This window comes from Heterocephalus glaber, unplaced genomic scaffold, assembly GCF_053883595.1.
Source record: "Heterocephalus glaber isolate CG9 unplaced genomic scaffold, H.glaber_assembly_v1.0 deba00000122, whole genome shotgun sequence".
NCBI lineage: Eukaryota > Metazoa > Chordata > Mammalia > Rodentia > Bathyergidae > Heterocephalus > Heterocephalus glaber.
Window position 1 is genome coordinate 27729964 of NW_028258138.1, and position 13161 is coordinate 27743124.

A 13161-nucleotide genomic window follows, 5' to 3' on the forward strand; every position below is an offset into this window, starting at 1 on the left:
TATTGATCCCAAATCTCCTAAAGAAACCCAGTTCCTAAGTGTGTACTGACATTTAGGTAAAATGTATGTAGAACGAGGCATGAGAACTATATATTGGTGCTTCAAGAATGTTGTCTTTTTGCTAAAATATATTGAGTAATTTTGAAAAATGCTAACTTACATTTTTAACTTTAAGATATCTGTTAGGCTGTAATATCTATAGGTGTCAGTACACTGCATTATATCCTGCATGATATCCAGCATTATGTCTCTGCATCTTGCCACCTTTCCCCCTTTTCTTTTTCTAAAATTTCTCAATTAAATACTGTGCTATATAAGTGAAAAAGCAAGACTTGGGAAAGTGGATAGGATTTTTAACAACTTCTCCCACTTCAGTTATTAAAAGGATAAGAAAAGAAATTATCTGAAGAAATTTGGCTCACTTACTCCCCAAAGAGCTTTCAGTTGTAGAGTCTACATGAATTCAGGCCTTTGTAGCCTCTGAATCCCTACTTAGACATTTCATGTTCTGATTGCATGCTGGTGGATATCCTTTGATTTTCTGATCATCTTATTAAGAGACAAATTTCCACAAGTTCATTTTCTTCCTCTGCTTACTGTAATTTGTACTTTTTATAGGACTATTTTTCAAAGAAATTAATGAAAAATAACCACCTTGATTTAAAATTTTTGGAAGCAATTATTGACCTTCCCTAGAAGCTCTTCTCAATTGATTTCTTACATGCTTTTCTAGATGGTGTAAGAGCTTAGTGTACACACAGTTACAGTTATTTACATTATAACCACATTTTCTAAACTAAAATTTATTCTCTTACAATTTTTATTTTAAAATTTTAAAATAGTTGTAAATGATTTTTCAAGTCACATTTAATTTTTAAATTTTTTTATAGTAATATAACAAGGTCATTTGAAACAATATTAGGAGGGAAGAAAGAATTTTATGTTGGGAATAGCCTAGAAACTTAGGGATACAGGTTCACCTTGCTTAGGCCTCTAAATATTCCCATCACATCTCCCTTTTTTAAATGAACATAATTCACCAATCTCAAAACAGATCTCCAAGCAGATTGAAAGTTCAGTAAGAGTTTTATTGTATCGATTTAAATGAAACAAACAAATTGAATATTTAGAATGGCCTTTACCTTGTCATTCCTTTGATTTATACTGATGAAGTTAGAATAGACATTTTCAAATTTCTGGTTTTAACTATTTTTAGGTTCATATTCATCCATATTTGTAGACGGTGATGATGTATATGTGTGTTTGAATATAAAAATGTGTTCCCTCCTAGCATTAGAATAGTTATATATTAGAATAGTTATATATTAGAATAGTTGTGCTTGCTTCGGCAGCACATATACTAAAATATATTAGAATAGTTATATATTGTGTTGCACTGTATTAATTATAGTTAGCATAGGCCTCAGACCCCAGAAGTTTAGTGAACTTGTTTTATATTGCTATTTCATGTTCCTGAAATTGCTAAAAATTTTAGATTTTTAAATTTTGTACGTACCTATTTGCAGTAATGATTATGTTCACCATGGGGAGTTGGTATATTTCTATAACACATCTTGATCTTTTTACTTCCCTCTCCACTCCCTTCTTCCCCCCTCCTCCATTTCTTGGTACCTTCTTCCCATTTGCAAAAGATCTGTTTAAGAAATTATATTCTTAATGTGTCATCTTGCTTGTTTTTTTCTGTTAACATAGGAAATAAATGGCAAGATGGATGAATGAAACTGGTAGTTCCTTTTAAAATCAACTACCAGAAGATCTGCTTTGGAAATCAGAAATTTATAGATGTAGTCTTGTTTGTTTGGTTAGTTTTTGTTCATTTGTTTGAGACAGGGTCTTCCTGTATATTTCAGGGTGGCCTTGAGCTCACTATGTATCCCAGGCTGACCTCAAACTTGTAAGGACCCTACTGCCTCAGTCTCTTGCATGTTAGGATCACAGGCATGTGCCACTCCACCTGACTCAGATGCAGTTTTGTTTTTTTTTAAACAATATCCTTTGCAGCTGTAGTAAAAGGTGGAGTAGAAATAACACAAAGATGCTCCAATAACTATATTTCATTCTTCTGTTTCACTGAAGGACTACATTCATATTAAATATCAAATTACTGACATGTTTTTGACTAATTTGGTTCTCAAGAACCAAAAGGTTGGCAGTGGTATAGACAGGGAAAAAAATGGATTTGGATACCATAGTAAGTAGTTCTTAAATGCCTTAACTAGATGAATATTTAACAGTTTTTAAGGCAATTATAAAAGTTTTCTCAACCCTAAGTTGTAAAATACACCCTTATTTTTGTACCACTGAGAAAGAAAAATATCTCTCCACTTCTGCAACATGTCATTAATTTAAAGATGTATACAAATGGAAAAAAAGTATATTTCTGAGATACCTCCCATTTCCTGAAAACAAGCCTGGGTTTTTTTAGTGGGGGGAAAGAGGAGAAAGGAGATTAAGTGGTTTAGTATTTGTGAATATTACTAAGACTTAAACTTGTTAGGCTTCCATTTCTTTGAAAACAGAAATTCCAAACATTACTTACTGAATATGTGGTGTCAGATAAGGTCAGAAGTGAATGTTTCTGTTGACTTCAACCCCACATCAGTTAGAGCAGGAGCAGGTAAGTTGATGTTTTATGCATCCCTTTTCCTTTTTCAAAACAATTTACTTTTGTTTCTCCCTATGTATTCAGTAATCTAAGAAAGCTAATTCTGTGTCCCTTAAATGGAGCTATACAGTGATAGAGGAGACTGTACATTCATGTTACTTTGCAGAAAGATGCTTATAAAAGTTCTAAATCTTAAAAGGTTTTGGAAGAGAATTATAACATTAAAAATGTTTGTTTCTTCTCTAAATGATCATTTTAACAAAAAGGTTTAACCCATTGGCTTTCCAATTTAATAGAGATGAAAAATGACTAAAGATGTGACTACAATGCATATATATGTTGCATATTATATTTGTACCGTATACGTGTATACATTCTTTTGCTTTTGGAAATTATAGCCTGAACTTAGCATTGTACTGCCTTAACTATTTTTTTATTTATTTTTTTAGAATGCTGATATTTGCATTTAATGAAGAATGAAAGATGAAGAAAGAAAAGCAATATATTCACTAAGAATTATATCGGCTCGCTGCTCCAGACCTATGTATTAAGGAATTCTTCTACTTCTTACTTAGAAGTTGATCATCTCTGCAGTCAGATTGCTTTGGAGTTTTCTACCTTTTATCTTTTGTTTGGCAGAAGAAATCCTGGTCAGAATGTAACAGGACATCGTTTTTTGCTATGGAAGGTGGAAAACTGTCACCGACTTTGTAAAGTTACGTATCACTCACCTGGAGAAAACTATTCTTTAAAGTGAACAGAAATCAAGCCCTTGTGAGCACTTTTATTGAACATGACTCATGGAGAAGAGCTTGGCTCTGATGTGCATCAGGATTCTATTGTTTTAACTTACTTAGAAGGATTACTAATGCATCAAGCAGCAGGGGGATCAGGTACTGCCATTGACAAAACGTCTGCTGGGCACAATGAAGAAGATCAGAACTTTAAAATTTCAGGGAGTACATTTCCCACCTGTCAGAGTAATGGGCCAGTTCTCAATACAAATACATACCAGGGATCTGGCATGCTGCATCTCAAAAAGGCCAGGCTGTTGCAGTCTTCTGAGGACTGGAATGCAGCAAAGCGGAAGAGGCTGTCTGATTCCATCGTAAACTTAAATGTAAAGAAGGAAGCTTTGTTGACTGGCATGGTTGACAGTGTTCCTAAAGGCAAACAGGATAGCACATTACTGGCCTCTTTGCTTCAGTCATTCAGCTCTAGACTTCAGACTGTTGCTCTGTCACAGCAAATTAGGCAGAGCCTCAAGGAGCAAGGATATGCCCTCACCCATGATTCTTTAAAAGTAGAGAAAGACTTAAGGTGCTATGGTGTTGCATCAAGTCACTTAAAAACTTTGTTGAAGAAAAATAAAGCTAAAGATCAAAAGCCTGATACAGATCTTCCTGATGTAACTAAAAACCTCATCAGAGATAGGTTTGTAGAGTCACCTCAGTGTGTTGGACAAAGTGGAACAAAGGTTATGAATGAACCCTTGTCATGCGCTGCAAGATTACAGGCTGTTGCAAGCATGGTGGAAAAAAGGGCTAGTCCTGCCACCTCACCTAAACCTAGTGTTGCTTGTAGCCAGTTAGCATTACTCCTTTCCAGTGAAGCCCATTTGCAGCAGTATTCTCGAGAACATGCTTTAAAAACACAAAATGCAAATCAAGCAGCAAGTGAAAGACTTGCTGCTATGGCTAGATTACAAGAAAATGGCCAGAAGGATGTGAGCAGTTTTCAGCTCTCAAAAGGAGCCTCAGGCCATCTGAATGGTCAGACCAGAACATCGTCAAGCAAAGCAATGGCTGGCAGAAGTAATGGTGCACCATTTCAGAACCCAGTGGGCATCGTTCCTTCTTCCCCCAAAAATTCAGGCTATAAGAACTCACTAGAAAGAAGCAATATAAAACAAGCTACTAGTAATAGTTTGCTTTTACATCTTCTTAAAAGTCAGACCATACCTAAGCCAACGAATGGGCACAATCAGAATGAGAGAGGAAGTATTTTTGAAGATAGTAGTACACCTACAACTCTTGATGAATATTCAGATAACAATCCTAGTTTTACAGATGACAGCAGTGGTGATGAAAGTTCTTATTCCAACTGTGTTCCCATAGACTTGTCTTGCAAGCACCGAATCGAGAAACCTGAGTGTGACCAACCTGTTTCTCTTGATAACTTAACGCAGTCCTTGCTAAACACTTGGGATCCAAAAGTCCCGGATGTAGATATCAAAGAAGAGCAAGATACCTCAAAGAATTCTAAGCTAAATTCACATCAAAAAGTAACACTTCTTCAATTGCTGCTTGGCCATAAGAATGAAGAAAGCATAGGAAAAAACACCAGCCCTCAGGGAGTACACAGTGATGTCACAAAGTTCAATACACAGAATTATACAAGGACTTCTGTAATAGAAAGCCCCAGTACCAATAGGACTACTCCAATCAGCACTCCACCATTACTTACATCAGCCAAAGCAGAGTCTCCCATCAATCTTTCTCAACATTCTATGGTCATCAAATGGAATTCCCCACCGTATGCCTGTAGTGCTCAATCTGAAAAGCTAACCAACACTGCATCTAACCACTTGATGGACCTTACAAAACACAAAGAATTACAAGGAGAGAAAACAGCCCAAAATGAAGGTGTACAAACTTCTGCAACTTTTAGTGCCAGTAAACTGTTGCAGAATTTGGCACAATGTGGAATGCAGTCTTCCATGTCAGTGGAAGAGCAGAGACCCAGCAAACAGTTGTTAAGTATAAACACGGATAAACCGGTAGGTATGATTGATAGATTAAATAGCCCTCTGCTCTCAAATAAGACAAATGCAGTGGAAGAAAATAAAGCATTCAGTGGTCATCCAGCAGGTCCTGAACCAGGATTTTCTGGTTCTGAAATAGAAAATCTGCTAGAAAGACGCACCGTCCTCCAGTTGCTCCTGGGAAATCCCAACAAAGGTAAAAGTGAAAAGAGAGAAAAAATTACCTTAAGAGATGAAAGTGCTCAGGAACATACAGAAAGAGCATTAAGTGAACAAATTCTGATGGTGAAAATAAAATCTGAGCCTTGTGATGACTTACATATTCATAATACAGATGTGCATCTGAGCCATGAGGCTAAGAGCGCTGCTTTCTTAGGGATTGCTCCCACCATGCAGAGAAGCACAGCTGCCTTACCCATGTGCGAGGACTTTAAATCGGAGCCCGTTTCACCTCAGGATTTTTCTTTCTCCAAGAATGGTCTGTTAAGTAGATTGCTAAGACAGAATCAAGAGAGTTATCCAGCAGATGATCCAGATAAGAGTCACAGAAGTAGTGAACTGACACCTCTAGAATCGAAGAATCTTTGCATGGTCCCTAAGAAAAGGAAGCTTTATACTGAACCATTAGAAAATTCTTTTAAAAAGATGAAAAGCAACATTGTGGAAGCTGCAAATAATCACAGTGCTCCAGAAGTACTTTATGGGTCCTTGCTTAACCAGGAAGAGCTGAAATTTAGCAGAAATGATCTTGAATTCAAGTATCCTGCTGGTCATGGTTCAGCCAATGAAAGTGAACATAGAAGTTGGACCAGAGAGAGCAAAAGCTTCAATGTTCTGAAACAATTGCTTCTCTCAGAGAACTGTGTGCGAGATTTATCCCCACACAGGAGTAACTCTGTTGTTGAAAATAAAAAGAAAGGACACAAAAATAATGTGACTAACAGTAAGCCTGACTTCAACATTTCTTCATTAAATGGACTGATGTACAGTTCCACTCCGCCAAATAGTTCCATGGATAATAGGACATTTTCATATCCAGGAGTGGTAAAAACTCCTGTGAGCCCTCCTTTCCCTGAGCACTTGGGCTGTTCTAGACCAGAACCTGGGCTTTTGAATGGCTGTTCCATGCCCAGTGAGAAGGGACCCATGAAGTGGGTTATCACAGATGTGGATAAGAATGAATATGAAAAAGACTCTCCAAGACTGACCAAAACTAACCCAATACTGTATTACATGCTCCAGAAAGGAGGTAATTCTGTAACCAGTAGAGATTCACAGGACAAGGACATTTGGAGGGAGTCTTCATCTGCTGAAAGTGTCTCACATGTAACACTCAAAGAAGAGTTACTTCCTGCTGCAGAAACAAAAGCTTCTTTCTTCAATTTAAGAAGCCCTTACAATAGCCATATGGGAAATAATACTTCTCGCCCACACAGTGCAAATGGAGCAGTTTATGGACTTAGGGGAAACATGCTAACAATTAAAAAAGAATCAGAATAAAATGTACCTGCCATTCAGCATTGGATTTTCTTAAAACTAATAAGTATGAACTTGAGATCTGTATAAATAAGAGCATGATTTGAGAAAAGCATGATATAATTGAAACTTTTTTTCATTTTGAAAAGTATTGGTTACTGGTGATGTTTAAATATGCATACTAATTTTTGCTTAACATTAGATGTCATGAAGAAACTCTTGAAATAGCAATTGGTTGTTTAACACTGCTGTATGCATCAGATAACAACTGTGAGTAGCCTATGAATGAAATTCTTTTATGATCATAAATAAGAGGCATACATTAAAATGTAAAACTCCATCCATAGTGGATTAATGCATTTTGCTGCCTTTAAAAGGGTACTTTCTTTTGCGTTTCAGAAGTCAGCCTACATTAACACATTTTTAAAGTCCAAAGTGTTAACTCATTAAAAGATAATTATCAAATTTTAAAAAACTAATGCTGATTCACATCTCATTATCCAATTAAAAATAAGTTAGAAAAAAAGCTCACATTTTTCACTTTTGCTAAAAAACAAATATTTATTTTTAACTCTTGGAAGGGGTTTTGTGGTTCCCCATGTGTCTGCCCCCACCCCAGACCTTTTCAATATATATTTCTTTAAACCTTGTACTTTTTAGTAAAACTTGATTACAAAGAGGGAAGTTTGATAGATCTTTAAAAAAAAGGGCAGATTTCCATTTTTGTATTTTAACTACTTTACTAAATACCCCTCCTTTTACAGAAAGTTACCATTTATCTTCAGGTGGTGTCCTGAGTAGTTGACTATTTAAGAAATTGTTTTTAATAGAAACAAAATGACTTTTCTTTGGACAGTTTTTCACCATCTCTTGTAAAAGTTAATTCTCACCATTCCTGTGGTACCTGTGAGTCTTAGGACCAGAATTTCTTAAAGCTGGACCCAGACCACCTGCATTAGAATCATCTGGAACACTTGTTTTAAAATGCAGATTTATAGGCAGCATCTCAGATCTACAGAACAAGGATCTCTGCTAAGTGGACTGGGAATCTTCCATCTGCATCTTAACATGTTTCCTAGATGTTTCTTATGCACACTGATGTTTGAGAACCATTGCTGATGACTTTCTCAGAACATGGACAAAGAGAATGTTTGATGTCTATATTTTCCCCAGTACAGCCACACATCAACTAAAATTTGCAATATTGTAGTTCCTATATTGCCGTTATGTCTTTGGAAATCGGGTTCAGAATACTTTTTATGACTAAAAATTGGGTGGAGGGGACAACTTTCATATCTGGCTCAGCATCTCAGGAAAATCTGATTATTTATTTGTTCTAATAAGCAACATCTACTTAATTAGCCTTAGAGCTGGAATAACAGGGCCACTTACCAAACTCAGGTGATTCCAGGGTGGTTTGGAAACTTCTCCTGAATACATCCTTAGCTTCTATTGAAACCATTGTCCTAAGAACAATGCTAGCAAAGATTAAAACATTTAGTTCAAGCTGAATAAAGGTACTGAACTTGGATTGACTAAAATTGTACAAAGGGCATGCATCCATGACAGAATGTACACAATCACTCCATTGGATCAATTATTTTCAAAGAGTGCTTAAAGGTAAACCCATACGGTCTTGGAAAAACTTTATATGTCAAACCCAGCTGGTGTTTCAAACTTGAAAAAAGTCTATTTTTAAGTTTAGTTTTTACAATCCACAATTCATTCACCAGGATTTTTTTTTCTATTGTGAGCCAGGTTAACAACTGATCTATCAAAAATTATTATATAATCAACTATTAATTAGAAGAAAATTAATTTGAAGTTGTTCTACTTGAAGTTGTTTCTAAGATTTTTATATTTTCAAAGGACATTATTTCCTAAATATAATCTAAAACCCTAAATGCTTATTTTTTTCTCAAAATGATTTGTAAATAGTTACTGCATATATTATACAATAATAGGAGTGAATATTATGCTACATCACAGGGAGGTGAAGGCTCATGCTTATTCTGACATGAAAATTTCTTTGGCCAGTGAATATACTGTACTCCATGTCCATACTGTGGCAGTCTTATTGTCTACATTATATAATAAGCTTTTACAAGTCTTTTTTCTCAGTCATTGTGAAAGATCTAGAGCCTTAGAGCTATGTCAGAAAATAATGTTGGTATTCTCGCTCATTTAAGGGGAGATGGTTGTTTTACCAGGGAGTGACATTTAGGTTAGGGAAAAGAACATCCAGAGCCAGTACTGTTTTTTTTTTCTTTTTTTTCCAGTTGGTTAGTTTTTGTTTTTGTTAACAAAGGAATGAAAATAAGTGATACAGAAATAAATTTGACCACAAAGAATGCTGTTCTGATTTACTAGAGAATGTCCCCAATTTTGAGTTCAGAGTGGTTTTAAAGAAGGGCAGTGAGAAAGAGCATACATCCACAAATTCACTTTCTTTATGCATCTGTACGTACAAGGGTACACATTCTCAAGGACTATTTTAGATATCTAGACAATTTCTCCCTAATAAGTCATTCTTGAAAGGGTACTACAGCTCTCATTGACATCAGTAAGGTAATATTACCTGTTTACTCTCTGCTGCATCTTACAGGAGAGTGAACTGGTGAGAGTATATATTTTATATATATATATATATATATGATATGTATATATATATAGACTTGTTACATGAAGATGTTAAAATTGGTTTTTAAAGGTGATGTAAATAGTGATTTCCTTAATGAAAAATACATATTTTGTATTGTTCTAATGCAACAGAAAAGCCTTTTAATCTCTTTGGTTCCTGTATATTCCATGTATAAGTGTAAATATAATCACACAGGTTTAAAATTTGTGCATGTATGTATACAGTTGCAAGTCTGGACAAATGTATAGAATAAACCTTTTATTTAAGTTGTGATTACCTGCTGCATGAAAAGTGCATGGGGGACCCTGTGCATCTGTGCATTTGGCAAAATGTCTTAACAAGTCAGATCTGATGTTCATCCCAACATGACAGTATTCCATTTCTGGACATGACTTCTGTGGCTTAAGCTTTGTGAAAGAATGTGCTTTGAATCCAAGGGTCTTAATTTTTTAATCTAATCAACCACTTTTCAACATAAAGAGCTCACACAAGTACTTTCATGAATTTTTAAATCCCACTGGCAATGTAACATACTATACCAGGAGTATTCCTATATTAGCAAATTCTGGAATACAGGCTCATTACCATTCATGGTAAGAATTTTCGGGTTTACACAACCAGTTTTGATGCAATCTGCTCAGTAATTAATTTGTCATTTTTGTTAGAAATTTAATTTCATGTGATGTCATGGAACTGTACATACTGCAGTGTGAATTTTTTTTGTTTTTTAATCTTTTAGTGTTTACTTCCTGCAGTGAATTTGAATAAATGAGAAAAAAAATGCATTGTCTCTGATTTGAAATGAGTGTTATTTTGTGGGCTTTCTCTTGTTTTTTGATTTTCCATAAACATAAAAGTCCTAGTTTATGAAAATGATAATAGGATTTCGAAGATATTTTGCCCTTTTCAAAAAAGAGAAAAAAGTGGCTAGCATGATGGTGCATTTAGAAGTAGGATAATTAAAAACATAGCCCAAAAGACAAATAGCCTAGAGTTTCCATTCCATCATTTAGTGTATAACTGAATAATCTTGATATTATAACTAGAAAAGAATGTTTTAACTGGAAAAGAATTTATACAGCGTTGAAAAATAAAGTCGATCATATATATAAAATATATATATATAATTTTATTAGAGAGCTTGTCCAATTTTTAATGAATGTTTTAAACACAAGAAAAAAAGAGTCTTTAATCATTTTCTAAAAATAAATGTATATATGCCTGACACATATAGGCATGTGAAAATAAGTACTTGGTATATAGAGGTAATGAGTAGTTGAAAATAAGTATACATATATAATAAGGGGGTCCACTTTAGGGAATAAAAAGCCTGGATACCTCTGTGGTCTGACGGTCTAGGAGTTTATATTTTTATAGACATACTAAAGGCAATTTAGGAGAAAGTATTTTTCTAAAGATGAGTTCCACTTCCTAAAACTAAAATAGGTCTATTATACTACACGCAGGTTCTCTTAACAGAGTGATATCTAAAAAACATCTAAGTAAGCTTGGGGGATAGCCCAGTGGTAGAACACTTGCCTAGCATACACAAGGCACCAGGTTCCATCCCTAGTACAGTCAATGAATCAACATTCTGGTAATAGAAATACACCCCTCTATTCTACGTTATTGAGTAGTTACCCCTTCCTACATAAATGCTACCAGCAAAATGAGATGTGAACAACTAAGTTTTAAATATTTATATGGTGAAAAAGCATGGCAAGACAGTCAAGAGAGGGATTTTTAAGAGTGGCACTAGTTAGCAATTGTTGATTATGAAGTAATGACTTTAATATGGAATCTGAGTATCAAATACAATTATAATTACTCATATTACACAAGGTTCTGATTCAATCTTGCTAATGGAATATTGTCAACAAAATTCTGAAATTTCTTGCCACTGGGAACACTACATTGACCTATTTGGCTACAGAAAATGAGTCTTAAATCATTAAGCCTACAATTTTTTTTTAAAACACTACTTCACCTTGTAAGGATTGGTACAGGAACCTGTTTACATCATTTAGCATTAATATCCCAGTTCTCTAAGTGATTGGCATGGTAATCACAAAATTTTCAAGATGTCATCTTCATAGGTAAGTTTTTAAGAACTCTGCTCTAAAAACTAAAGTTTTATGTGCTGTTGAGTTGTTAGAAGAATAATTGGAAATGAAATTGAAATCCCATAAATTCTCCCAGTTTTCATGCCCTCTTGTGCCTGTCTGTAAGTAAACATATAAACCTTTCTGTTAATAATCAAAAAGTATACACTTTTATATTCAGAAGGACAGAATTCTTAAGACATTGCTAAATGGTCTTTTTGCTTTTTTATTGATATAATGACCAAAATAAGCTTCTATTTTCCCTTTTATGTTGTTAGCAAATGTCACTGGCATGTGCGCCAAAATTGGACAAGAGCCTATGATGTTATTGAACTCTGTGTGTGTGTGTGTGTGTATTACTGGGCATGGAGGGCGTTTGCGTGGAGCTACATCTGCCCATTTTTTAAAGCAGGCGCATACTAAGTTTCTCAGACTGGGTTTAAACTTGTGATCCTTCTACCTCAGCCTCCCAGAATGCTGGGAGTACAGGTGTGTGCCTCTTTGTTCAGCTGTTTTGGTCATTTTTGCTGATTGATTTCTGATACCACATATAGTAAAGGAGATGACCTAATATTTTACAGGCATCAGAACATATATTTTTTGTTTGTTTCTTATTTTGGTACCGGGGATTGAACTCGGGACCTTGTGCTTGCAGCGCAGGCTCCGAACCACTGAACTAAATCCCCGGCCCATGTGTTTTTGGAAAGGTATGTGAATCTACAGAGTCAAGCCACAGTATGGGTACATTGCCTGAGATATTTTCCTTTAGCCAGTTAATAGGGCAGTTCAAGGATAACAGTGGGATGATTTTCTTATAATTAGAAAACTATTTCTCTAAAGACTGAAACAAACGTTGCCTCTGCTGGCCTTTGTAGGAACCCCTTTCATAAGCAAACTGAAGTTCTTGTGGAAGTTTAGCACCCCATGGGGTGCACCAGGCAGGCTTACTATGCATCATGGTGTGTTCTACCTACCATTTGTCTCTACCCTGGTCATAAGAGTCTTAAGTTTTTGCTTTATATTCATAGCCACACCTTTGAGTATGCAAAGGTGTTTAGGTAAATCTTGAGGGAATAAGTAGAAAATGTCTTTCCCCTTTATAACTTTGTGAAAATGAAAATTGTGCTGATAACTTCAACTATTTTCTCAAGTTCAACACTGCTTTTCCCCTTCAGTTACTGTTCTTTGCGGGGAGGAGAATATCATTCATTAAAAAAGGAGGAATTTAGAGTGCTGTGATTTAAATACCGATAAAAACAACCCAGTCCAGGCATCAGAGGACTAAAGGGATAATGCCAGTGAGATGAATGCTGTAGCACACACTAATCAATAAGCTGTAAGTTTCTAGCTAAGGTCTTTCTGTCCCTTTTTCCTAATTTCTTTCCTATTCCTAATAAACATTTTGCTGCCTAAGACCATGCCTTTGGATTTTTCATCTACTCTGATAACGTGTCCAGTTCCACTTCAGCATATCAAGTGCTTCTTTATTATTTGTTATTTTTTTTTCTTTTCATCATCCTGGATTGAACCCAGGGTCTTGTACATGCTGGGA

At 35.3% G+C, this 13161-nt stretch overlaps 2 protein-coding genes across 5 annotated transcripts in view; both read left to right on the forward strand.

The window, feature by feature from the left end:
• Nrip1 (nuclear receptor interacting protein 1) overlaps window positions 1-10290 on the forward strand; it is a 30980-nt gene extending 20690 nt beyond the window's left edge. For both annotated transcript variants that reach the window (XM_021256115.2, XM_021256117.2), the window contains one exon: window positions 3076-10290. In XM_021256115.2, the coding sequence (XP_021111774.1) occupies window positions 3420-6890 (3471 nt within the window). In that variant the 5' untranslated portion in view covers window positions 3076-3419 and the 3' untranslated portion in view covers window positions 6891-10290. The remainder of the gene's footprint in view (window positions 1-3075) is intronic.
• LOC110348635 (uncharacterized) overlaps window positions 1-13161 on the forward strand; it is a 161865-nt gene that overhangs the window by 69623 nt on the left and 79081 nt on the right. The gene's annotated exons all lie outside the window — the stretch shown is intronic.